This window comes from Cherax quadricarinatus, chromosome 8 (genome assembly GCF_038502225.1).
Source record: "Cherax quadricarinatus isolate ZL_2023a chromosome 8, ASM3850222v1, whole genome shotgun sequence".
In the NCBI taxonomy this organism is placed as follows: Eukaryota; Metazoa; Arthropoda; class Malacostraca; order Decapoda; family Parastacidae; genus Cherax; species Cherax quadricarinatus.
The window spans coordinates 24,531,841-24,559,397 of NC_091299.1; the positions used below are offsets into that span (position 1 = coordinate 24,531,841).

The window sequence follows — 27,557 nt, forward strand, 5'->3', positions numbered from 1 at the left end:
CTTCACGTATGTCAGTATTTTATACCATATCTTACCCAGCAACAGCCTGGCTGGTCAAGCAAGCACCACAAGCCTGGCCCATGGCCAGGCTGCAGTAGGAAAACTCTCAAAACTGGTCACAGGCATATCACACGTGGAGGATGTAAGGAAGAAAGAGGTACAGTAGCGCTTGCAATGATGTACACTATACGTATTATCTCGGCAACACCTGCTGCCTATCACATTGTATTCTACTCAAATTTCTCAATTTTCACACTAATGATTTGTTAAATATTACCACCAATATGAATGGTTTTCTTTGCCTCCAACCGTCTCCTCACTGCAGCATTTGCAACCCAAGCTTCACACCCATATAAGAGTGTTGGTACCACTATACTTTCATACATTGCCTTCGTTGCCTCCATAGATAATGTTTTTTGTCTCCACATATACCTCAACACACCACTCACCTTCTTCTCTTCATCAATTCTATAATTAACCTCATCCTTCATAAATCCATCCGTTGACACGTCAACTCCCAAATATCTGAAAACATTCACTTCTTCCATACACCTCCTCTCCAATTTTATATCAAATTTTTCTTTATCTAAATCATTTGATACCCTCATCACCTTACTCTTTTCTGTGTTTACTTTCAACTTTCTACCTTTACACTCTCCCAAACTCATCCACTAACCTTTGCAATTTTTCTTAAGACTCTCCTATAAGCACAGTATCATCAGCAAAGGGTAACTGTGTTAATTCCCCTTTTGTATTTGATTCCCCATAATTTAATCCCACGCCTCTCCTCAACACCCTAGCATTTAATTCTTTTACAACCCCATCTATAAATATATTAAACAACCATGGTGACATGACATCCCTGTCTAAGTCCTACTTTACCGGAAAGTAATCTCCCTCTCTCCTACACACCCTATCCTGAGCCTCACTGTCCTCATAAGGTAATGTACTACCTATTCCATACACTTGTAACATCTGCCACATTGCTCCCCTATCCACTCTATCATATGCCTTTTCTAAATCCATAAATGCAATGAAAACTTCCCTACCTTTATCTAAATACTGTTCACATATATGCTTCAATGTAAACACTTGATCTACACATCCCCTACCCACTCTAAAGCCTCCTTGCTCATCCGCAATCCTACTCTCTCTCTTAACTCTAATTCTTTCAATAATAACCCTACTGTACACTTTTCCTGGTATACAGTGGACCCCCGGTTAACGATATTTTTTCACTCCAGAAGTATGTTCAGGTGCCAGTACTGACCGAATTTGTTCCCATAAGAAATATTGTGAAGTAGATTAGTCCATTTCAGACCCCCAAACATACACATACAAACGCACTTACATAAATACACTTACATAATTGGTCACATTCGGAGGTAATCGTTATGCGGGGGTCCACTGTACTCAGTAAACTTTTTTTTTTTTTTTTACAAGTCGGCCGTCTCCCACCGAGGTAGGGTGAGCCAAAAAAGAAAGAAAATCCCCAAAAAGAAAATACTTTCATCATCACTCAACACTTTCACCTCACTCACACATAACCACTGTTTTTGCAGAGGTGCTCAGGACACAACAGTTTAGAAGCATATACCTATAAATATACACAACATATCCCTCCAAACTGCTAATATCCCGAACCCCTCCTTATTCCCCTATAATTTTTACAATCTCTTTTGTTCCCCTTCCCTTTAAAGGAACTATACATGTTCTCTGCCAATCCCTAGGTACCTTCCCTCTTTCATACATTTATTAAACAAAAATACCAACCACTCCAACACTATATCCCCCCTCCTTTTAAGATCTCTGCCATGATACCGTCAGTTCCAGCTGCTTTACCCCTTTCATTCTATGTAATGCCTCACGCACCTCCCCCACACTCGCATCCTGCTCTTCTTCACTCCTAAAAGATGATATACCTCCCTGCCCAATGCATGAAATTACCGCCTCCCTTTCTTTGTCGACACTTAAAAGTTCCTCAAAATATTCCCGCCATCTACCCAATAACTCCATCTCCCCATCTACTAACTCCCCTACTCTGTTTTTAATTGACAAATCCATTCATTCCCTGGGCTTTCATAGCCCTTTCAGGGTCGAGAGGCCCTCTCCTAAACTTGTTCTCAGGGTCGAAAATTTTTCGGAAAAAAGAATTATTTTTTTCTTGTGAAAAGATAGAGAATCTTTTCCTGATCATAATGACACCAAAAGTATGAAATTTCATGGAAAACTTACGGAATTATGCTCTCGCAAATTTAGCGGTCTTGACGATGTTTACGCACCGGCGATTTCGCCAACTTTGAGCCCTATTTTTGGCCAATTCCAGTGTACTAGTCAACAAAAATCATAACTATTTTGCTAGAACTCCATTTTTTCTATCGAATGAGTACAATAAACCACGTATTTACTGATTTCAACTATCCAATAGTGGTCAGAAATTAGTAATTTTGCCAATTACACACAAATTTCAAAAGATGCCAATTTCCAAATAGGGTCCAGAATAAACAAGACAGACATTCCTGGCACTAAAATAAAATTTCCTCTGTTCATTTGTCACATCCCCAGGCCCCTCTTACATATCTTTTGCTTTCCACTTTGAATTTTTCTCACAAAAAATAGATTTACTGTTATGCAGACTACTGCTTTAGTGTAGAAATGGTATAAATAATATCAGTGCACTTGTGAAAGAATATTAGACTCACTAGTTGATGTGTATTGGATGCGTGGCATGATTTGTTTACTTTTGAACTTTGGCAAAAATCGAACATTTCTGCCACTTTGAGCTCAATTTCAAGGTACTTTTCACTGTGAAACCAATCAAAATCATCTCAATTTCTGTAAAATGTCTTCCATTCTATAAAATGAGACCAGGAAAACTAGAATACAACCATAAATACTATACGCAAATACAGTGCAAAGTCGCTGTTTTAAACCAAAAACACTCAAAGTTTTTTTTCTCATTACGCACTGTGTGCTGTAGGATTTTTTTTATACTGTGCTCACTGACTACATAGACCCATTCTTTCATATGTAGGCCTACCAGCTTTCTCTCGCTAGATTTGAAGGCGCTATAATTTATACGTACTAGTACGTCAATAACCCTGGTGCGTAAGCCGTACTAGTATGTCAAAAACCCTGAAAGGGTTAACTTGTTTAACTCACTCCAAAAAATTTTCCTGTTTTTATTAAAATTTCTTGAAAGTGCCTCTCCCACTCTATCATCTGCTCTCCTCTTGCACTCTCACCACTCTCTTCACCTTTCTTTTACTCTCCATATACTCTGCTCTTCTTATAACAATTCTGCTTTGTAAAAAAACTCTCATAAGCTACCTTTTTCTCTTTTATCACACCCTTTACTTCATCGCTCCACCAATCACTCCTCTTTCCTCCTGCACCCACCCTGCTATAACTACAAACTTCTGCCCCACATTCTAATACAGTGGAACCTCAAAAATCGAACTGCTCCCAACACAACCAATTATGTAAGTGTATTTTTGTAAGTGCTTTTATAAGTGTATTTTTAAGGGTCTGAAATGGACTAATCTAATTTACATTATTCCTGATGGGAATAAATTCATTCGGTAAAGGCACTCGAACAGACTTCTGGACCGAAGAAAGTTCAATATTTGAGGTTCCACTGTACTGCATTTTTAAAACTATTCCAACCCTCTTCACCCCCCCCCCCCCACTACTCATACTTGCACTAGCCCACCTTTCTGCCAATAGTTGCTTATATCTCACCCGAACTTCCTCCTCCCTTACTTTATGCACTTTCACCTCTCTCTTACTTGTTGCTGCCAATTTCTTCTTGTCCCATCTACCTCTTACTCTAATTGTAGCTACAATTAAATAATGATCCGATATATCAGTTGCCCCTCTATAAACATGTACATCCTGGAGCCTACCCATCAACCTTTTATCCACCAATACATAATCTAACAAACTACTTTCATTACGTGCTATATCATACCTTGTATATTTATTTATCCTCTTTTTCATAAAATATGTATTACTTATTATCAAACCTCTTTCTACATATAGCTCAATTAAAGGCTCCCCATTTTCATTTACCCATGAGACCCCAAATTTACCTACTACTCCCTCCACAACATTTTTACCCTCTTTAGCATTGAAATCCCCAACCACAAGTACTCTTACACTTGGTTCAAAACTCCCTATCCATTCACTCAACATTTCCCAAAATCTCTCTCTCTCCTCTACACTTCTCTCTTCTCCAAGTGCATATATGCTTACTATAACCCACTTTTCACATCCAACCTTTTACATGTATTTTACTCCACATAATCCTTGAATTAATACATTTACACTCCCTCTTTTCCTGCCATAGCTTATCCTTCAACATTATTGCTACTCCTTCTTTAGCTCTAACTCTATTTGAAACCATTGACCTAATCCCATTTATTTCTCTCCACTGAAACTCTCCCACCCCCTTCAGTAAACAGTAAACCCTACCATCACATAGTCTCTCCTGTTAATGCTACACAAAGCACATTACAGAGAATGAACACTGAAACAGGCCTTCTCTATTCAGTCTATATTTGTCTAACCTATTTTTATGTTACCCAAGTAATAGCTTTTAGTATATCCTTTTACTCATTTTATTTTTTTTTTATTATCACACCGGCCGATTCCCACCAAGGCAGGGTGGCCCGAAAAAGAAAAACTTTCACCATCATTCACTCCATCACTGTCTTGCCAGAAGGGTGCTTTACACTACAGTTTTTAAACTGCAACATTAACACCCCTCCTTCAGAGTGCAGGCACTGTACTTCCCATCTCCAGGACTCAAGTCCGGCCTGCCGGTTTCCCTGAATCCCTTCATAAATGTTACTTTGCTCACACTCCAACAGCACGTCAAGTATTAAAAACCATTTGTCTCCATTCACTCCTATCAAACACGCTCACGCATGCCTGCTGGAAGTCCAAGCCCCTCGCACACAAAACCTCCTTTACCCCCTCCCTCCAACCCTTCCTAGGCCGACCCCTACCCCGCCTTCCTTCCACTACAGACTGATACACTCTTGAAGTCATTCTGTTTCGCTCCATTCTCTCTACATGTCCGAACCACCTCAACAACCCTTCCTCAGCCCTCTGGACAACAGTTTTGGTAATCCCGCACCTCCTCCTAACTTCCAAACTACGAATTCTCTGCATTATATTCACACCACACATTGCCCTCAGACATGACATCTCCACTGCCTCCAGCCTTCTCCTCGCTGCAACATTCATCACCCACGCTTCACACCCATATAAGAGCGTTGGTAAAACTATACTCTCATACATTCCCCTCTTTGCCTCCAAGGACAAAGTTCTTTGTCTCCACAGACTCCTAAGTGCACCACTCACTCTTTTTCCCTCATCAATTCTATGATTCACCTCATCTTTCATAGACCCATCCGCTGACACGTCCACTCCCAAATATCTGAATACGTTCACCTCCTCCATACTCTCTCCCTCCAATCTGATATTCAATCTTTCATCACCTAATCTTTTTGTTATCCTCATAACCTTACTCTTTCCTGTATTCACCTTTAATTTCCTTCTTTTGCACACCCTACCAAATTCATCCACCAATCTCTGCAACTTCTCTTCAGAATCTCCCAAGAGCACAGTGTCATCAGCAAAGAGCAGCTGTGACAACTCCCACTTTGTGTGTGATTCTTTATCTTTTAACTCCACGCCTCTTGCCAAGACCCTCGCATTTACTTCTCTTACAACCCCATCTATAAATATATTAAACAACCACGGTGACATCACACATCCTTGTCTAAGGCCTACTTTTACTGGGAAAAAATTTCCCTCTTTCCTACATACTCTAACTTGAGCCTCACTATCCTCGTAAAAACTCTTCACTGCTTTCAGTAACCTACCTCCTACACCATACACTTGCAACATCTGCCACATTGCCCCCCTATCCACCCTGTCATACGCCTTTTCCAAATCCATAAATGCCACAAACACCTCTTTAGCCTTATCTAAATACTGTTCACTTATATGTTTCACTGTAAACACCTGGTCCACACACCCCCTACCTTTCCTAAAGCCTCCTTGTTCATCTGCTATCCTATTCTCCGTCTTACTCTTAATTCTTTCAATTATAACTCTACCATACACTTTACCAGGTACACTCAACAGACTTATCCCCCTATAATTTTTGCACTCTCTTTTATCCCCTTTGCCTTTATACAAAGGAACTATGCATGCTCTCTGCCAATCCCTAGGTACCTTACCCTCTTCCATACATTTATTAAATAATTGCACCAACCACTCCAAAACTATATCCCCACCTGCTTTTAACATTTCTATCTTTATCCCATCAATCCCGGCTGCCTTACCCCCTTTCATTTTACCTACTGCCTCACGAACTTCCCCCACACTCACAACTGGCTCTTCCTCACTCCTACAAGATGTTATTCCTCCTTGCCCTATACACGAAATCACAGCTTCCCTATCTTCATCAACATTTAACAATTCCTCAAAATATTCCTTCCATCTTCCCAATACCTCTAACTCTCCATTTAATAACTCTCCTCTCCTATTTTTAACTGACAAATCCATTTGTTCTCTAGGCTTTCTTAACTTGTTAATCTCACTCCAAAACTTTTTCTTATTTTCAACAAAATTTGTTGATAACATCTCACCCACTCTCTCATTTGCTCTCTTTTTACATTGCTTCACCACTCTCTTAACTTCTCTCTTTTTCTCCATATACTCTTCCCTCCTTGCATCACTTCTACTTTGTAAAAACTTCTCATATGCTAACTTTTTCTCCCTTACTACTCTCTTTACATCATCATTCCACCAATCGCTCCTCTTCCCTCCTGCACCCACTTTCCTGTAACCACAAACTTCTGCTGAGCACTCTAACACTACATTTTTAAACCTACCCCATACCTCTTCGACCCCATTGCCTATGCTCTCATTAGCCCATCTATCCTCCAATAGCTGTTTATATCTTACCCTAACTGCCTCCTCTTTTAGTTTATAAACCTTCACCTCTCTCTTCCCTGATGCTTCTATTCTCCTTGTATCCCATCTACCTTTTACTCTCAGTGTAGCTACAACTAGAAAGTGATCTGATATATCTGTGGCCCCTCTATAAACATGTACATCCTGAAGTCTACTCAACAGTCTTTTATCTACCAATACATAATCCAACAAACTACTGTCATTTCGCCCTACATCATATCGTGTATACTTATTTATCCTCTTTTTCTTAAAATATGTATTACCTATAACTAAACCCCTTTCTATACAAAGTTCAATCAAAGGGCTCCCATTATCATTTACACCTGGCACCCCAAACTTACCTACCACACCCTCTCTAAAAGTTTCTCCTACTTTAGCATTCAAGTCCCCTACCACAATTACTCTCTCACTTGGTTCAAATGCTCCTATACATTCACTTAACATCTCCCAAAATCTCTCTCTCTCCTCTGCATTCCTCTCTTCTCCAGGTGCATACACGCTTATTATGACCCACTTCTCGCATCCAACCTTTACTTTAATCCACATAATTCTTGAATTTACACATTCATATTCTCTTTTCTCCTTCCATAACTGATCATTTAACATTACTGCTACCCCTTCCTTTGCTCTAACTCTCTCAGATACTCCAGATTTAATCCCATTTATTTCCCCCCACTGAAACTCTCCTACCCCCTTCAGCTTTGTTTCGCTTAGGGCCAGGACATCCAACTTCTTTTCATTCATAACATCAGCAATCATCTGTTTCTTGTCATCCGCACTACATCCACGCACATTTAAGCAACCCAGTTTTATAAAGTTTTTCTTCTTCTCTTTTTTAGTGTGTGAGTTAATTGTTCTACCATATTGTACTACTACTACTACTACTACTACAACTTATATCACTACTACTACTACTACCACTAGTATTGCACCTCACTCAGACCCTATATATACCCTCTGTGTCCATGTACTGTTTGTAATGGCTTGACAAAGCTCCTGGAGAGCTAAACGTTGCCGCAATAAAATGTCACATTTGTTGCACTTGTGTCCTTTTACTTTACATATTGTCGGTAATTCTACCAACATTATTACACCCTTCAGCTTTGTTTCACTTAAAGCCAGGACATCCAGCTTCTTCTCATTCATAACATCCACAATCATCTCTTTCTTATCATTCGCACAACATCCATGCACATTCAGACATCTCACTTTGGCAATTTTCTTCTTATTCTTTTCAGTAATCATTATAGGACAAGGGGTTACTAGCCCATTGTTCCTGGCATTTTAGTTGACTTTTACAATACGCATGGCTTACAGAGGAAAGATTCTTATTCCACTTTCCCATGGATATAAAAGGAAAAGTAATAAGAACAAGAACTATTAAGATAAAATCAAAGAAAACTCAGATGAGTGTGTATAAATAAATGTGTACATGTATGTGTAGTGTGACCTAAGTGTAAGTAGAAGTAGCAAGATGTACCTGTAATCTAGCAATCCTACCATCATGTAAAGCAATTACAGGCTTTTGTTTTACACTCACTTGGCAGATGGTAATACCTCCCTGGGTGGTTGCTGTCTACCAACCTACTACCTATATTCTTATATACTTCTGGTTAGCAGCATGTCCAGCCCATTTTGATATATTAATCTTCACCTATGAAGTCATCCAGTTTTCACTTTATCTCCTTGAAAACTTGTACATATCTACCTTTTCCTGTTTCAACATTCCCAGCTGTGGCAATTACCAACCTTCCCAAACATGGATATACAGTGGAACCTCTACTTGCGAGCGCATCCACGTGTGAGTTTTTCTAAATATGAGCAGTCGATGGGTCAATTTTTTGCTTCCATATGCAAGCAAAATTTCCATAAGTGAGCAGACCTCAAGGCAGGTTTCTTGACGCTGGTGAGGGGCTCTTGCTCTTGATCTAGGGAATAGTATCTCATTTGTTTGTTGGACTATCTTATTGAAACTTGGGCAATGTATGATGGAAAGATGCTTCTTAATGTACAACAAAAATGAAAGAAATCTAAGCATAAATAATGGAGTTCACTTCTCAGCAATTAGCCACACCTTAGCGGTATTTTCGTATGGTTTTTATGGTTGTAGTCTCGTTTTTTTGGTCTCATTTGATAGAATGGAAGATATATTACAGAAATAGATATGATTTTGATTGCTTTCACGACGAAAAGTACCTTGAAATTGAGCTCAACGTAGGAGAAATGTTCGATTGTTTTGGCTATGTTCAAGAGTAAACAAATGACGACACTGTCCATTCCAATATGCAGTCGTGAATGGGTTGACATTGTTTATAGAATTATTGCAACAAGGCATAACAGTAAATCTTATATTTTTTGTGTGATAATGGGAGCCCGTTGATTGAACTTTGTATAGAAAGGGGTTTAGTTATAAGTAATACATATTTTAAGAAAAAGAGGATAATTAAGTATACAAGATATGATGTAGGGCAAAATGACAGTAGTTTGTTGGATTATGTATTGGTAGATAAAAGACTGTTGAGTAGACTTCAGGATGTACATGTTTATAGAGGGGCCACAGATATATCAGATCACTTTTTAGTTGTAGCTACACAGAGTAAAAGGTAGATGGGATACAAGGAGAATAGAAGCATCAGGGAAGAGAGAGGTGAAGGTTTATAAACTAAAAGAGGAGGCAGTTAGGGTAAGATATAAACAACTATTGGAGGATAGATGGGCTAATGAGAGCATAGGCAATGGGTCGAAGAGGTATGGGGTAGGTTTAAAAATGTAGTGTTAGAGTGTTCAGCAGAAGTTTGTGGTTACAGGAAAGTGGGTGCGGGAGGGAAGAGGAGCGATTGGTGGAATGATGATGTAAAGAGAGTAGTAAGGGACAAAAAGTTAGCATATGAGAAGTTTTTACACAGTAGAAGTGATGCAAGGAGGGAAGAGTATATGGAGAAAAAGAGAGAGGTTAAGAGAGTGGTGAAGCAATGTAAAAAGAGAGCAAATGAGAGAGTGGGTGAGATGTTATCAACAAATTTTGTTGAAAATAAGAAAAAGTTTTGGAGTGAGATTAACAAGTTAAGGAAGCCTAGAGAACAAATGGATTTGTCAGTTAAAAATAGGAGAGGAGAGTTATTAAATGGAGAGTTAGAGGTATTGGGAAGATGGAGGGAATATTTTGAGGAATTGTTAAATGTTGATGAAGATAGGGAAGCTGTGATTTCGTGTATAGGGCAAGGAGGAATAACATCTTGTAGGAGTGAGGAAGAGCCAGTTGTGATTGTGGGGGAAGTTCGTGAGGCAGTAGGTAAAATGAAAGGGGGGTAAGGTAGCTGGGATTGATGGGATAAAGATAGAAATGTTAAAAGCAGGTGGGGTTACAGTTTTGGAGTGGTTAGTGCTATTATTTAATAAATGTATGTAAGAGGGTAAAGTACCTAGGGATTGGCAGAGAGCATGCATTGTTCCTTTGTATAAAGGCAAAGGGGACAAAAGAGAGTGCAAAAATTATAGGGGGAGAAGTCTGATGAGTATACCTGGTAAAGTGTATGGTAGAGTTATTATTGAAAGAATTAAGAGTAAGACAGAGAATAGAATAGCAGATGAACAAGGAGGCTTTAGGAAAGGTAGGGAGTGTGTGGACCAGGTGTTTACAGTGAAACATATAAGTGAACAGTATTTAGATAAGGCTAAAGAGGTTTTTGTAGCATTTATGGATTTGGAAAAGGCGTATGACAGGGTGGATAGGGGGGCAATGTGGCAGATGTTGCAGGTGTATAGTATAGGAGGTAGGTTACTGAAAGCAGTGAAGAGTTTTTACGAGGATAGTGAGGCTCAAGTTAGAGTATGTAGGAAAGAGGGAGATTACTTCCCAGTAAAAGAAGGCCTTAGACAAGGATGTGATGTCAACGTGGTTGTTTAATATATTTATAGATGGGGTTGTAAGAGAAGTAAATGCGAGGGTCTTGGCAAGAGGCATGGAGTTAAAAGATAAAGAATCACACATAAAGTGGGAGTTGTCACAGTTGCTCTTTGCTGATGACACTGTGCTCTTGGGAGATTCTGAAGAGAAGTTGCAGAGGTTGGTGGATGAATTTGGTAGGGTATGTAAAAGAAGAAAATTAAAAGTGAATACAGGAAAGAGTAAGGTTATGAGGATAATAAAAAGATTAGGTAATGAAAGATTGGATATCAGATTGGAGGGAGAGAGTATGGAGGAGGTGAATGCATTCAGATATTTGGGAGTGGACGTGTCAGCGGATGGGTCTATGAAAGATGAGGTGAATCATAGAATTGATGAGGGGAAAAGGGTGAGCAGTGCACTTAGGAGTCTGTGGAGACAAAGAACTTTGTCCTTGGAGGCAAAGAGGGGAATGTATGAGAGTATAGTTTTACCAACGCTCTTATATGGGTGTGAAGCATGGGTGATGAATGATGCAGCGAGGAGAAGGCTGGAGGCAGTGGAGATGTCATGTCTGAGGGCAATGTGTGGTGTAAATATAATGCAGAGAATTTGTAGTTTGGAAGTTAGGAGGAGGTGCGGGATTGCCAAAACTGTTGTCCAGAGGGCTGAGGAAGGGTTGTTGAGATGGTTCGGACATGTAGAGAGAATGGAGCGAATCAGAATGACTTCAAGAGTGTATCAGTCTGTAGTGGAAGGAAGGCGGGGTAGGGATCGGCCTAGGAAAGGTTGGAGGGAGGGGGTAAAGGAGGTTTTGTGTGCGAGGGGCTTGGACTTCCAGCGGGCATGCGTGAGCGTGTTTGATAGGAGTGAATGGAGACAAATGGTTTTTAATACTTGACGTGCTGTTGGAGTGTGAGCAAAGTAACATTTATGAAGGAATTCAGGGAAACCGGCAGGCCGGACTTGAGTCCTGGAGATGGGAAGTACAGTGCCTGCACTCTAAAGGAGGGGTGTTAATGTTGCAGTTTAAAAACTGTAGTGTAAAGCACCCTCCTGGCAAGACAGTGATGGAGTGAATGATGGTGAAAGTTTTTCTTTTTCGGGCCACCCTGCCTTGATGGGAATCGGCCAGTGTGTTAGTTAATAAAAAAATTAAAAAAAAAATTACAAATTATTTATACTGTAATAATAATATGTAATAATAATAATATGTATAATAATAATAAGTATAATAATAATACATATAATAATAATAGTATAATACAATAATTATAATAATAATATAATACGTATAATAATAATAATACAGTAGACCGTTATTTAGCACGGTAGTTATGTTCCTGAAAATGCCGTGTTAGGTAAAATCGTGCTAAACGAACTGAAGAACTTATGGGAAAAATAGGGTTACGTTCCTGGGAGCTCCAAAAAGCCAAACAACTTTTTTTTTTAGACCAACAGATCTTACAAAAATAAAAGCGAACACGTAATTGTAGCTCATTGTCGTGATATATTACTGCTTAAGACTATAAATGCAATAGAAATAATAGTATTTCTTACCTTAAATTGTGGTTGCTGGTGTGTGTGGAAGATTGTGAAGAGAGTGGATATGGATGGTGTGGCCCTACTGGGCTGAGGTGGATGGTTGTTAGTTGTTGACAGAAGTGGATGGTAGAGGTTCTGGTACTGAAGTCGATGGTTGTATTGGAGTGTGTATAAATTCTGTAATGGTTCTCTGGGCTGTTTTACCCTGCAATACATTATACAGCTGATGGTAAGGCATCATCAGCTGGTCTAGACCCCGTTTCAAACCACTGCTTCTAGATCTGTCAGGGTCCTCTTCAGTGAAAAAGTCTGCAACTTTACCATAAATATGTAACTGCTGCAATGTTAACTGTTTTTCTTCAGGTTCTTCTTCATTTCTTCTGTTATGTCCCTCCCTTGTATCTGTGCATCGAGCTCTGCTAACATTTCCTTTGGACTCCTGTCTTCATCATCATCATCTTCTAAGAGCATATTCACATCGTCTTCATTCATATCTTCAAAACCATCACCTTGTAATCTCTTTGCCAGCTGAACAATTTCCTGAACCTGACTCTCAAGCAAGAGAAAACCAGTGAAAGAATTAACCACAGAAGGCTATAACTTTCCCCAGCCTGCATTTAGTGTTGATTGAGGCACTCAGGTTGGTATTGCCAAGTTGGAGTCCATTGATGCAACTAGTTTTTTCATAACTTTTTTTGTGTAGTTACACTTGAATGACTAAACTCCCCGATCCAGTGGCTGCATTAAAAATGTTGTATCTGGAGGTAAAAATACAACTTTTACATATGGGGTCACATCCAGCAAAGCTTGTGGATGAGCACAGGAATTATCAAGAATGAAGAGAGCCTTGAATGCAAAGTTCTTGCTGTGCAGGTTTGACCTCCAAATTACTGGTAAGGTGTTTTTATCTACACCTTTCAAAGCACAAGGATTCTTAGAGCGGTAAATAACCATGGGCTTACACTTGAAATCACCTGATGCATTACCGCAAAGGAGCAAGGTGAAGCAGTCCTTTGCTGCCTTGAAGCCCAGCGCACTCTTCTCTTGCTGACTGATGTAAGTTCGTGTTGGCCTTTTATTCCAAAAAAACACTTGTCTCGTCAGCATTAAACACTTGATGTGACTCATAGCCACCCTCAGAAATAATTTCCTGCAATTCAGCAGAAAAATTACTTGCTGCTGTGTGATCAGCTGAAGCACTTTCACCAGAAAACTTAATATTATGTAACTTATTATGCAACTTAAAGGTGTGGAACCATCCTGTGCTAAACACACTCTTTTTCAGGCTTTCCTTCCTTATCACACACTGCTTTAAACAACTGTAAGGCCTTTTCCCTAATTAAGAGGAAATTAAGTGGTGCACCTTTCTTTGTCTTTTGTTCAACCCACTCAAGCAACAAGTTTTCTGTTTTATTTACTTGTTGGAACCTACATGTCATTCTTTTCATGAGATGACATCTTGGGTTATTCATTACACAAGCTTGTATATTCGCCTCGTTCTTTTTAATTGTACGAACCGACGCTTCATTAAGACAATAGGCCCTCATTATATCCACCACACATGATCTACACTTAAGCTTGTCTAATACATCTCAATTTTCTTCACAATTCCTAGACTTCAACGCTTAAACATTTTCTTGTCACTTTCAGCAACACTTGTATGCTTACTGGGTGCCATTACTGCTTGGCAGATTTAAAAATGGCAATAAAATTAAGAAAATATGTATGTATATAAACACAGCTAGGTTCCCGAGTACCTCCGTCCTGCACGCGTATGAACCGAACTGGAGGCTGGGAGCGTGGTAGAGGTGGGTGTGGGTGGCAGGGGTGATGGCAGTAGGCCTCCCCCATTGACTCAATGGTATAACCCACTGTGGGTGACCGGGCGACCACGCGCTCTAAATTTTTTTCCCCTCCCGCAAATAGTGTTAAATTGATCATACAACATGTTACATAAAAATGTGTCGCAATTCTTCAATTGTGCTATACTCAAATTGTGCCAAATAAACTTGTGCTAAATAACGGTCTACTGTACATATATAATAATAATGTACTACATAATAATAATTATAATAATAGACAGCTTCAAAAGGCCGTCACAAGATGGCTGTGTTTACCACAACAAAGAGGGAGCGGTTGTGGCTGCCTCCACCCGTTACATAATGACATATTTTATTCATTCTAGAGTATATATCAGGTTTCTATGTTATTTATAGTGTTTACTATTTCATATTAAATGTGTAGTGTAGCCCAGGGATGCTACACTACACAGAAGGGAAGGGGAGTTGGGGATTCCCGACTCCCTCTCCCCTCCTCGCCTTCTTCAATAAGCCAACAAGAGTCTTCAATAAAGGTATGTGATGTTCATTTATCATTAAAATTTGTGTTTTATATTTATTTCTCATTGTTTTCTGTATGTAAAAGTATAGTTAATCTTTAAAAAATGTATTTTTTTTGTTAATATTTTTGGGTGTCTGAAATGGATTAATTGGATTTACATAAATTCTTATGGGAAATATTATTTCTGTTTTTGGTCTTTTCGGATTTAGGCCGGCCTTCTGGAACGGATACAGCTGATAATGGAGGGTCCACTTTATTTTCATTAAAAAAAAAAATTGGCAAATCTGAAAAAACTTCACTCTCACAGGAGTTAAGAATTTTTTTTTTTTAACATGCCGGCCATCTCCCACATAGAGGTATCTGCATGCCTCTGGCAGGACATCAATAGTATGAATTATGGTGAAAGCATTTCTTTTTCAGGGTGACCTGAAAAAGAAATGCTTTCACCATCATTCATACTACTGATGTCCTGCCAGAGGCATGCAGATACCTCTGAAAAATCACTGCCTTAAAGGTTAACCATCTTGTTAACACACAGCTATCTGACATTAACCATTACATATTTTCCATATTATGACGAAGTATTATTGTTCTTAGTTATTTTTCTTTTTCTTTTTTTTTGGAGGGGGGGAGGGGAACATGAATAAACAATTTTTTTACTAAAAATGCTTTTAAAACAGTAGATAAGTGACATGAATTTCCATCAACAAATTTGTGACTATTACACCCTGCCCATTATAAGAGAATACAAACCACACAAACACTGATATATAAATAATGAGTAATAATTAAAAACTACAATAGCCATAATATAATGAGACACTTTACTGACCTGAATAGCTGGGTAAGTCTTATTTTCAGCTGTACTTCTGACTCCAGGTATGGAACCTGCAGACCGTCCTTCACAGATGTACCTAAAACGCAATGCCTTTGCTTGCGGCTGCTCCAGGATACGCACCTGTGTTATGAAAAATGCATAACTCAATAAAATGGCAAATCTGATAAAACACCTCAAATGCCTAAAAACTTTTATCACATTTTCTGTGTCCCATCAAGGCAGTTGACCCAAAGAAGGAAACACACACATCATCAATCATTCAACACTTGTCTTGTAGGAGGTACACAAACATCCATTTACTTGAACTTCTGAACTGTAACATCCACACCCATCCTTCAGAGTGCAAGCACTGTACCTCCTACATCCAGAACTCAAGTCTGGCTAACAGCAACACGTCAAACCCCAAAAATTATTTGTCTTCATTCACTCCACCCTAACAAACTCGCACAATAATGTACAGTGGAACCCTGAGTTTTGGCCGCCCTAAATATTGACTGCTTCAAGTTTCGACTTCTTTTTTTGGCTAAATTTTGCCCCGAGTTTCGGCCATTGCCCCGTGTTTCAACCGGTGTACCAGACCCGTCTGCGCCTGCACGCTTCCCCGTGTAAACGTCGCGAGCCACTCTAGCTTTGTTTATCCTTGAGTGAACATTACCCTGCATGCTCATCCGAACATTTCACAATAAATTCATTGTGTTTAGTGCTTGTTTATTGATAGTGGCTGTGAAATAAGCCACCATGAGCCCAAAGAAACTTCATAGTGGCACTAAGGCAGTGGTTGAGGGAGTGGTTGAGGCAGTGGTGAAGGCAGTGGTGGAGGCAGTGGTGGAGGCAGTGGTGGAGGCAGTGGTTGAGGCAGTGGTTGAGGCAGTGGTTGAGACAGTGGTTGAGGCAGTGGTTGAGACAGTGGTTGAGGCAGTGGTTGAGGCAGTGGTGGAAGCAGTGGTGGAGGCAGTGGTGGAGGCAGTGGTTGAGGCAGTGGTTGAGGCAGTGGTGGAAGCAGTGGTGGAGGCAGTAGCTGAGGCAATAATAAGTCCTCTCTCCTCCTCCATATCTTCCAGATGCCAACAAGAGTCTTCAATAAATATTTAAATGTTTATGTATTGTATTACTCATTTAACCCTTTGACTGTTTCGGTCGTATATATATGTTTTACGAGCCAATGTGTTTGACATATATATACTCAAAAATTCTAGCAGCTTCAAATCAAGCGGGAGAAAGCTGGTAGGCCCACATGTGAGAGAATGGGTCTGTGTGGTCAATGTGCACTGTATAAAAAAATCTTGCAGCACACAGTGCATAATGAGAAAAAAAACTCCGACCGTGTTTTTGGATTAAAGAGCCGACTTTGAGGTGTATTTTTTGTATAGTATTTATGGCTGTACAGTGGACCCCCGAGTTTCGGCAGCCTTGACTTTCGTGAAATTCGACCTTCGGCGAGTTTTTTTTTTTTTAAATTTGGCCTCGAGTTTCGTGAAAAGACTTGTGTTTCGGCGACCGTCCGGTATCCGTCCACCCGTCACCGCGCACACCAAGCCAGTCTCCCACGCCATTCATGCTCAGTGTGCCACTCTTTACCAACACGTGACCATCACCCCGCGGGTTCATACAATACATTTCATAATAATCCATTTTTTTTGTGCTTGCAACTGCTAAGTAAGTCATCATGGACCCAAGGAAAGCTAGTCCAAGCCCTTTGGTAAATAAAGTGAGTGACGGGGATGTGGAAGAGTTGGTGGAGGACCACAGGGAAGGGCTAACCACTGACGAACTGCAAGAGCTTCAACTGGAACAGCATCAGACCACAGCTGAGGAACTTGCTTCAGAGGAGGAGGAAGAGGGAGTGGATGAGGTGCCTTCTTCAGTGATTAAGGACATGTGTGGAATGTGGAATGAGTTGCAAAGTTTTGTTGAAAAGTATCACCCTGACCAAGCTGAAACAAGCCATATCTGCAACATGTACAACGACAGTGTTGTGTCCCACTTCAGGAAAATCTTAAAGAAACGCCAGAAAAAGACCTCTTTGGACAGATTTTTGTGCGACAGGAGTCCAGTGACTCTCAAGTTGTTCCCAGTGGCATTAAAAGAAGAAGGGAAGTAACCCCAGATAAGGGCTTGCTACCTAAAGTCCTAATGGAAGGAGATTCTCCTTCCAAACAATAGTGTACACCTTCCTCCTATCCCCTCCTCCCGTCTTCCATCCACGCAGAAGTCTTAAGTAAAGGCAAGTGTAATGTTATTATTATTTTTTTAAATGCATGTACTTGATTTCCGATTGTTTTCATTATGTAAATCTTTATTTTATTTCCATTATTTCTTATGGGGAAAATGGTTTCAAGTTTCATGAATTTCGACCTTCGGCGGGCTCTCTGAAACGGATTAACCCGTAAACGGTCCAAACGTATATATACGTTTACTACCGTACTGCCCCAACTTTTTTGAGAAAAAAAACATTTTTGTTTTTTAATAGGAAAAAAGAGCATATGGTACCCAGGCATCCCCACTTATTTTAATATGGTGCACAGTGAGTGCTCACACCCATTCTCACATGTCTGGGCGACTCAGGCTTATTGTGGCAATGTTAACCCTTAAACGGTCCGAACGTATATATACGTTTTTTCAACATCTGAAAGTATGTAAAAAAATGTAGATCTTCTTTTTTGTTTTACATTTGAAAATGTGTAAAAAAAAAGTAGATCTACTTTTCTAGCACTACGAATTTGAACGTCGATCTGTTTGGACCGTTTAAGGGTTAAATGTAGGACGCATAAAACATATACTATATACGTTTGGGGCACTAGCGGTTAAAACGTATATATACGTTTGGACCGTTTACGGGTTAATCACGAAACTCGGGGGTCCACTGTATTCTCATTTTCTTGTTCTCATTTGACAGAATGGAAAACGTATTACAGAAACAGAGATGATTTTGATTGGTTTTACTATGAAAAGGACCTTGAATTGGAGCTCAAATTAGGGGAAATGTTTGGTTTTTGCAATGTTTAAGAGTAAACAAATGACGACATTATCCAATAAATGTCCAACTAGCCATTCTAATATGCAGTCATGAATGGGTTGACATTATTTATACAATTATTACAATATTGCAGTAGTCTGCATAACAGTAAATCTTCTATTTTTTGTTTGAATAAAAATTCAAAATAGAAAGCAAGAGTAATATCAGAGGGGCCTGGAGACATGGCTGATGAACAAAGAAAATGTTATTTTAGAGCCAGGAATGCCTGCATTGTTCATTTTGGACCCTATTTTGAAATTGTCATATTTTTTAATTTTCGTGAAATTTGCCAAATTGCAAATTTCTGACCATGTTATTGGGTAGTTGAAATCAGTAAATGGGCAGTTTCATGTACGCAATTGATAGAAAAAATGTTCTAAAGAAATAGCTATGAGTTTGGTTAACTGGAACAATGGAATTAGCCGAAAATAGGGCTCAAAGTGGGTGAAATCGCCAATTCGTAAATATCGAGGTTGCTAACTTCGTGAGAGCATAATTCCGTCAGTTTTCCATCAAATTTCGTTCTTTTGGTGTCGTTACCATCGGGAAAATATTCTTTATCATTTCATAAGTTTTTTTTTTTTTTAATTTTTCAACACCAGGAGACACCTCAGGATTTGGGGTTGTGACAGCCAAGGGGTTAAAAAATTTATTTTTTTGTGAATATTTTTGTGGGTCTGGAACAGATTAATTGTATTTACATTATTTCTTATGGGAAATATTGCTTCGACTTTCGGCTATTTCGAGTTTAGGCCTAGCTCCTGAAACGGATTAAAGCCGAAACTCGGGGTTCCACTGTAGTACAGTAGGGCCCCACTTATACAGCAAGTTAGGTTCCAGGCTACTATTGGAAAGCAAACATCGCCGGAAAGCAGAACGCCATTTTTTTTGCACTTATAAATGCATATAAATGCCAAACAACAAGTTTACACTAACTTATACGTATTAAGTTAGTAATAGAACTTGGCATCAAAAAACAAAATAAAAAGTAAAATACACAGACAGCACATTCATTACTTACCTTAACCCTTAAACTGTTCAAACGTAGATCTATGTTCACTCACATAGCGCTCCAAACGTAGATCTACGTTTTTTTTACATGCTTTCAAATGGAGAAAACCAAGGCCGGAGCGCTATGCGCGTAAACGTAGATCTACATTTGGACAGTTTAAAAGTTGAAATATTTGTAGCCTTAATGTAGGACGAGAGAAGAGTAGTACTTATTTGTAGGAAGTCAGGTGTAGGTAGCCCCGGCTCCCCATCCTAAACTTAATGTATATGGCATTTAAAGCAGCCCAGATATATAAAATATACATACAGTACACTCATTATTTACCTTAAAATATGTGTAATCTTAATGTAGGATGAGAGATGAGTAGTATTTATTTGTAAGAAGTCAGGTGTAGGTAGCCAGTAGATGTAGCTATGTAGTCTGCCTGGCTACACAGCTGCACCTACCTACATAGCTACACCTATTTAATGCAGCCCCGAGCCATATGATTACCATCTACATATCCTGATCACTGAGTTTAATCGTTTCTAACAACTACCTTTAGATGCCATCATAATCGAAAGGAGAAGCAATAATTCATGCGGAGAATTGTAAAAAAAAAAAAAAAAAAAGCAGATTCATACACGTTTTCTCTGGTGTTGGATTAGAGAAAACGTAATGTTTTCCCTCTGCCAGGCTACCACACCTCCATAGCATATAAACATAGCATGTTTATATGCTATGTAATGTATTTCTTACATAATTTTGAAGAAAATATCATAGAAGGATTAATGAAAATTTCTATATTAATGTAAAATAAGACATTTAATGTGCCCAAGAGTGATCATTATTATGTATTAAGTATTAATACTATGGCATTAAAACTAGAGGGACACTCTTAGTGATTTTAATGTGTACTTGCACACAAGCACAGTGTGTAAGTATATTTAGGTAGGTACACATAAGTACAATTATCAATGTACATATAAGTCACTAAATGCTGTAAGGAGTTTTTATGAGGATAGTGAGGCTCAGGTTAGGGTATGTAGGAGAGAGGGAGATTACTTCCCAGTAAAAGTAGGTCTTAGACAGGAATGTGTAATGTCACCATGGTTGTTTAATATATTTATATATGGGGTTGTAAAAGAAGTACATGTAAATGCTAGGGTGTTTGGGGAGAGGGGTAGGATTAAATTATGGGGAATCAAATACAAAATGGGAGCTGACACAGTTACTTTTTGCTGATAATACTGTGCTTTTGGGAGATTCTAAAGAAAAGTTGCAAAGGTTAGTGGATGAGTTTGGGAGGGTGTGTAAAGGTAGAAAGTTGAAAGTGAACATAGGTAAGAGTAAGGTGATGAGGGTATCAAACAATTTAGATAAAGAAAAATTGGATATCACATTAGAAAGAGGGTGTATGGAAAAAGTGAATGTTTTCAGATATTTGAGGGTTTATGAAGGATGAGATTAACCACAGAATTGATGAAGGAAAAACGGTGAGTGGTGGAGTTAAAAAAAATACGTTATCCATGGAGGCAAAGAAGGGAATGTATGAAAGGATAGTCGTACCAACACTCTTATGTGGGTGTGAAGCTTGGGTTGCAAATGCTGCAGCAAGGAGGTGGCTGAAGGAAGTGGAGATGTCCTGTCTAAGGGCAATGTGTGATGTAAATATTATGCAGAAAATTCGGAGTGTCGAAATTAGGAGGAGGTACGGAGTTAGTAAACGTATTAGTCAGAGGGCTGAAGAGGGGTTGGTGACGGGTTGGTTCAACATAGAATGACTTGGAGAGCATATAAATCTACAGGGGAAGGAAGGTGGGGTAAGGGTCGTCCGCACGTGTGAGCGTGTTAGATAGGAGTGAAGGGAGACAAATGGTTTTTGGGACCTGACGAGATGTTGGAGTGTGAGCAGGGTAATACTTTGTGAAGGGATTCAGACAAAGCGGTTAGCCGGACTTGAGTCCTGGAAATGGGGAGTACAATGCCTGCACTTCAAAGGAGGGGTTTGGATACTGGCAGTTTGGAGGTTGACTTTTAAACTCATATTTGAGTGCCTCTGCAAAGACAGTAATTATGTATGAGTGAGGTGAAAGTGTTGAATAATGATGAAAATATTTTCTTTTTTGGGATTTTCTTTCTTTTTGGGTCACCCTGCCTTGGTGGGAGATGACCGATGTGTTAAAAAATAATATATATAAAAAATATGCAATAACTTTAAAACGCTTGAAATTTTGGAAAGTTTCCAGACATAACAGAGAGATGAGCTCACAGAGAATATAAACAAACTGGGTGGGGCACTCCGTATTAGAAAGACAGGGAGCTGTAGAGCGAGTTTTGGTCATAATCTGAAATTGCTATATTAGTGGAATGCCGTAAAGCGGGGCCCTACTGTATAGTACAGTGGACCCCCGGTTAACGATATTTTTTCACTCCAGAAGTATGTTCAGGTGCCAGTACTGACCGAATTTGTTCCCATAAGGAATATTGTGAAGTAGATTAGTCCATTTCAGACCCCCAAACATACACGTACAAACGCACTTACATAAATACACTTACATAATTGGTCGCATTCGGAGGTGATCGTTACGCAGGGGTCCACTGTACTATATTTTTTTTTGCTAACATATTGAACGTCTCCCACTAAGGCAGGGTGACCAGAAAAAGAAAAAACACTTCTTTTTGCCCTTAGTAATATATACAGGATAAGAACCCCTTGCTCCTGGCATTTTAGTTGCCTATTATGACACACATGGCTTACAGAGAATGGAAAAGAATCCTTTTCCCATTAGATAGTACTATAATTACATATACATGTATATTTATTGTCTCTGAAAAAGAGTTTCATTAAAAGGGTGACAAAATGGTAAAATATAAGATAAGGCTACTATAGCGGACTACTCTACGCTACGTCTCCTCAGTGATTACAATCATGATAGATCTCTAAGGGTAGTTCTCAATGGAACAGAATCAGCAAGACATCCTATTGGGGCAAGTGTTCCACAAGGACATGTGTTGGGACCATTGTTATGGAACATCTACTTCAATGACCTTCTTCATCTCATCCCAGAATCCCATGCATATGCAGATGACTGTACACTGACATTCACTTATCCAAGAGAAGAAATGCCAACTGCTCTAAGCTACATCAGTCACCAGCTAAGAGCTATATCAGCTTGGGGAAATAAATGGCAAGTAACATTTACACCTGAGAAAACACACATGATGATGGTCTCTAGGTATCGTGATGGCAATGCCGGAGCAGCAATATGAATTGGTGAGTGTTGGTACCTGAGGAAGAAGTTGATATCCTTGAGGTGAAATTTGACTCCAAACTGGCCATGAAGAACCATTTTGTAAATCTTGCAAACAAGGCAGCCAGGAAGCTTACAGCACTTTGATGTATCTTGCATCTGCTTCATAGTAAGGGTTGCAAGATTCTGTATGAGGCACAATTACGCTCACACCTTGAGTAAGCTCCACTTTCTTGATTTGCCTGCCTCCCCTCTCATCTACGGCTGCTTGACAGAGTAGAGAACAAAGCAAGATGTCTCATCTCTCACCTGGACCCATCCTGGATAGATCTGTCATTTCAGCAGAACCTTCACACAGAGGGACGTGAGTGGCCTTACTGTTATGTTAAAGGCCAACATTGTCAAAGTACCACACCTGGCTCCACTTCGAGGACAGTGAGAAGCAAGCTTCTATACCAGAAGATGGGCAGAAAGCAGCAACTTCACTCTGGCTGTACCCTTCTCCAGAACATCACTTCATCTGAGATCATTTATCCCCAGGATGACGCGAGTCTGGAACACATTCGTACAGCATAATGATGTCAACAAGATGCAGTCAGCTGATCAAATGAAAATACTGGCCCACAGATGGCTCCAACTTTATCCTGTTCCCTACTTGTATGATTCATAACAATAAAAATGCTTTCAAATGAGCTGATGTAGGTAACAGCTCTTAGCTTGTCAATAAAGTTAGGAATCCTTAACTTGTAAATAGCTTGTCAATAAATCTAGGGATCCTTAACCAAACCTTGTCAAACCCTGTGTAAAAAAAAAATCCTTTATGTGTACTAATCTGTTGGCTAACCCAAAATACATAAAATCTGTATATACATATTTATTTTGGTATTGTCAACAACAAAAACTTTATATCTGTTATATGTGTTGATGATACTGATGATCACTGACCCCCAGCCCAGCCTAGTCACAGGCCACATCTACTGAATTGAAAAAGAAATATTACAGAAATAAGAACTCTTAAGTAACAGTCACAAAAATAAAGATAATTGTAAAGTGAATGTAAGTAAAAGTTTCTAAGATTTATGTCATAAATGTTCATGACAAAAAAAGAAATGTCCAGCAATGCTGCTAATGAAAAGCGTTAATAGATTTCCGTTTCCCATCCGTATGACAGGACGGTATTACCTCCCTGGATATGTTATCTCCCTAGATGACTGCTGTCTACCTTTTCATTGAATTATGACTCCATAGAGTTAACCTTAACAAGACACCAATATACAATCTTAATACTGTATTACTACCTTGCTTACACTTCAAATAACCACTGATAATCCCAGGGAAGAATAAATGACCTACTTCTTACAAATTTATGATTTTCCTAATGTAATACAGATAACTTTTTTCTAAAGACATTATTTTCACGTTCTCAAACCCTGATCCCAGTCCCGTGAACAACCTAATTAATGAACTTAAAAACAGCTTTTTTTTTTTTTGGAGGTGTGTGAGGGTTTAGAGGCAAGGCCTTGAGCATCTAGCAAGCATGTGTGAGCATGTTTGATTAGAGTGAGGGGAGATAAGTGGTTTTGAAGATTTGACATGCTGTTGGAGTAAGTGTGTTACTCACATAGGCTTTGCGCTTGCTTTCCAGGTCGGGATCAGCTCTGGAAACAGCTGTTAGCGTAGAAAAATTAGCTTCACTCTGCGCTCCAGCACCACCACCCATCTGTACCCCTCCATACGCAGACATGTCAGAGTCAGCATATTCTGGGGCATCCTGGCCGATGATGTCAACTGTAGAGAAAAGTCAATATAACAGAATGTAACTTTCATTTATGTATAAACTATCTATAATGATCAGTTAATATACAGGAGGGCCCCACTTTTACAGCAGGTTAGGTTCCAGGCTACCATTGTAAGGTGAAACATAGCCTTGTTTCACTTTCAACTGCATATAAAAGCCTGATAACATGTTTACACTATCATATATTAAGTAACCAACAAAGCTAGGCCTAAAAAATACATATACAGTACACACATTAAAATATTTTCATCCTTAGCTTTCAGCGAGTGGTTAATATATTTATCACAGGAAGTCTGTATAAATGAAGAATGGGTATACAGTAGACCATCATTTAACACGAGTTTACTTGGCACAATTCGGTTATAGCACAACTGAAGAACTGCAGCACAATTTTATACAACACTTTGTAAAATTAATTTAACACGGTTCAGCTTGCGGGAGGGGAAAAAATTACGAGTACGTGGTCGCCCACGGGATTGGCTGTGGGTTACACCACTGAGTCAACGGAGGAGACCTACTGCCATCCCATGCCATCCTCTGCAACCCCCACCACTCTCCCAGCCTTCAGTTTGGTTCATACATGTGTAGGATGATCCTCTGGGAGCACACTAAGTTTGTTTAGATACATATTTTAATTGCCATATCTTTAAATCTGATAAGCAATCATGGCACCCAGTAGGCATACAAGTGTTGCTGAAAGTGGCAAGAAAAGGTATAAGCATTTAAGTCTTAGAATTAACAAAGAAAATAGATACAGTGGAACCTTGACTTACGAGTGTCCCAACATACGAGTTTTTTGTAATACGAGCTGTCACTGGGTCAATTTTTTGCTCTAAGTTACAAGTCAACATTTGAGTTACGAGCCAGCTCCCCCCTGCTTCCCCCTCAAGCTGAAACCTGGACACCTCACTTGTTTATCTATGATCTCATGGTTTAATTCCATGTAAATCATCCTCTTTTTCTTTTCAGCACTGTCCTTTACACTAACTTTCTTAGGACCCATGCTTAGAAAAACAAAATTTGGCCAAATGACTGTCAAAAATGTGAGCAAAGCATGAGAGAACCACTCCCACTGTGAGGCAAACAGTGGACCGAGTTGGTGGCATTTATTATTATAATAATAATAATAATAATAATAATAATAATAATAATAATAATAATAATAATAATTATAATAATTATAATAATAATAATTATAATAATTATAATAATAATAATTATAATAATAATAATAATATTATTATTATTAATTTAGATAACTAAAGCACAAATCCAATTCCCAATGTCAAGGTTCCTTGATGCTGGTGAGGGGCTCTTGATGTAGGGAATTGGATCTGTGCTTCAGTTCCCTAAATTATTAATAATAATAATAATAATAATAATAATAATAGGGCTTCAGTTCCGTAAATTAATAATAATAATTATTATAATAATAATGATAGAGCTTCAGTTCTCTAAATTAATAATAATAATAATACATAATACATACTAATAATACAGTGGTCCCTCGCTTTTCATAATTAATCCGTTCCTGGAAGTGTGACTATTATCAAAATTGACAATTTTTGAATCCATTTTCCCCATAAGAAATAATGTAAATCCTATTAATTCGTTCCAGACACCCAGAAGTATCAACGACAATTTTTTTTTTTTACCTTAAAGATAGATTTACATGCACAAAAGAATGAACATTCAACATGACAGTTACCTTTATTGAAGGCTGTTGTTGTAATAAAGTTGGTGGAATTACCGACAATATTTAAAGTAAAAGGACACAAGTGCAACTAATGTGACATTTTATTGTGGCAATGTTTCGCTCTCCAGGAGCTTTGTCAAGTCATTACAAACAGTACATGGACACAGAGGGTATATATAGGCTCAGAGTGAGGAGGAGGAGGAGGAGGAGGAGGAGGAGGAGTAGTAGTATTAGTAGTAGTAGTATTAGTATTAGTAGTAGTATTATTAGTAGTAGTAGTATTATTAGTAGTAGTAGTATTATTATTAGTAGTATTATTATTAGTAGTAGTATTATTAGTAGTAGTAGTATTAGTAGTAGTAGTATTAGTAGTAGTAGTATTAGTAGTAGTAGTAGTAGTATTAGTATTAGTAGTATTAGTATTAGTAGTAGTAGTAGTAGTAGTAGTAGTAGTAGTAGTAGTAGTAGTAGTAGTAGTAGTAGTAGTAGTAGTAGTAGTAGTAGTAGTAGTAGTAGTAGTAGTAGTAGTAGTAGTAGTAGTAGTAGTAGTAGTAGTAGTAGTAGTAGTAGTAGTAGTAGTAGTAGTAGTAGTAGTAGTAGTAGTAGTAGTAGTAGTAGTAGTAGAACAATTAACTTGCACATGAGTAAAGGATATAAAAGCTATTACTTGGGAAACAAAAATTGGTTAGACAAATATTTCTATTGGAGGCTGGATAGAGGTCTGTTTCAATGTGCATTCTCTGTAATGTGCTTGTGTAGTATAACAGGAGAGACTTTGTGATGGCAGGATTAACTGTTTTCAGGATTCTTGCTAAGACTTCAGAGATGGTGAAGCTGCCTTTGTTTTGTTTAATTGTATTAGAAACAGCTATTAGTGAAGTTTCTAATACAATTAAACAAAACAAAGGCAGCTTCAACATCTCTAAAGTCTTAGCAGGAATCCTCCTGAAAACAGTAAACCTTGTCATCACATAGTCTCTCCTGTTAATATTACACAAGCACATTACAGAGAATGAACATTGAAACAGGTATTCTCTAATCCAACCTCTAATGGAAATATTTGTCTAACCAATTTTTATGTTTCCCAAGTAATAGCTTTTATATCCTTTAACTCATGTGCAAGTTAACTGTTCTAACATATTGTTGTGTTATTATTATTATTATTTACTACTACTACTACACTACTACTACTATACTACTACT

General features: G+C 38.7%; 1 protein-coding gene across 8 annotated transcripts in view; it reads right to left on the reverse strand.

The window, feature by feature from the left end:
- LOC128685468 (embryonic polarity protein dorsal) overlaps positions 1–27,557 on the reverse strand; it is a 157,847-nt gene that overhangs the window by 55,215 nt on the left and 75,075 nt on the right. For all 8 annotated transcript variants that reach the window (XM_053772015.2, XM_053772014.2, XM_053772013.2 and 5 more), the window contains 2 exons: positions 24,482–24,648; positions 15,594–15,719 (listed from right to left, as the gene is read on the reverse strand). In XM_053772015.2, coding sequence (XP_053627990.1) covers positions 15,594–15,719; positions 24,482–24,648 — 293 coding nt within the window. The remainder of the gene's footprint in view (positions 1–15,593; positions 15,720–24,481; positions 24,649–27,557) is intronic.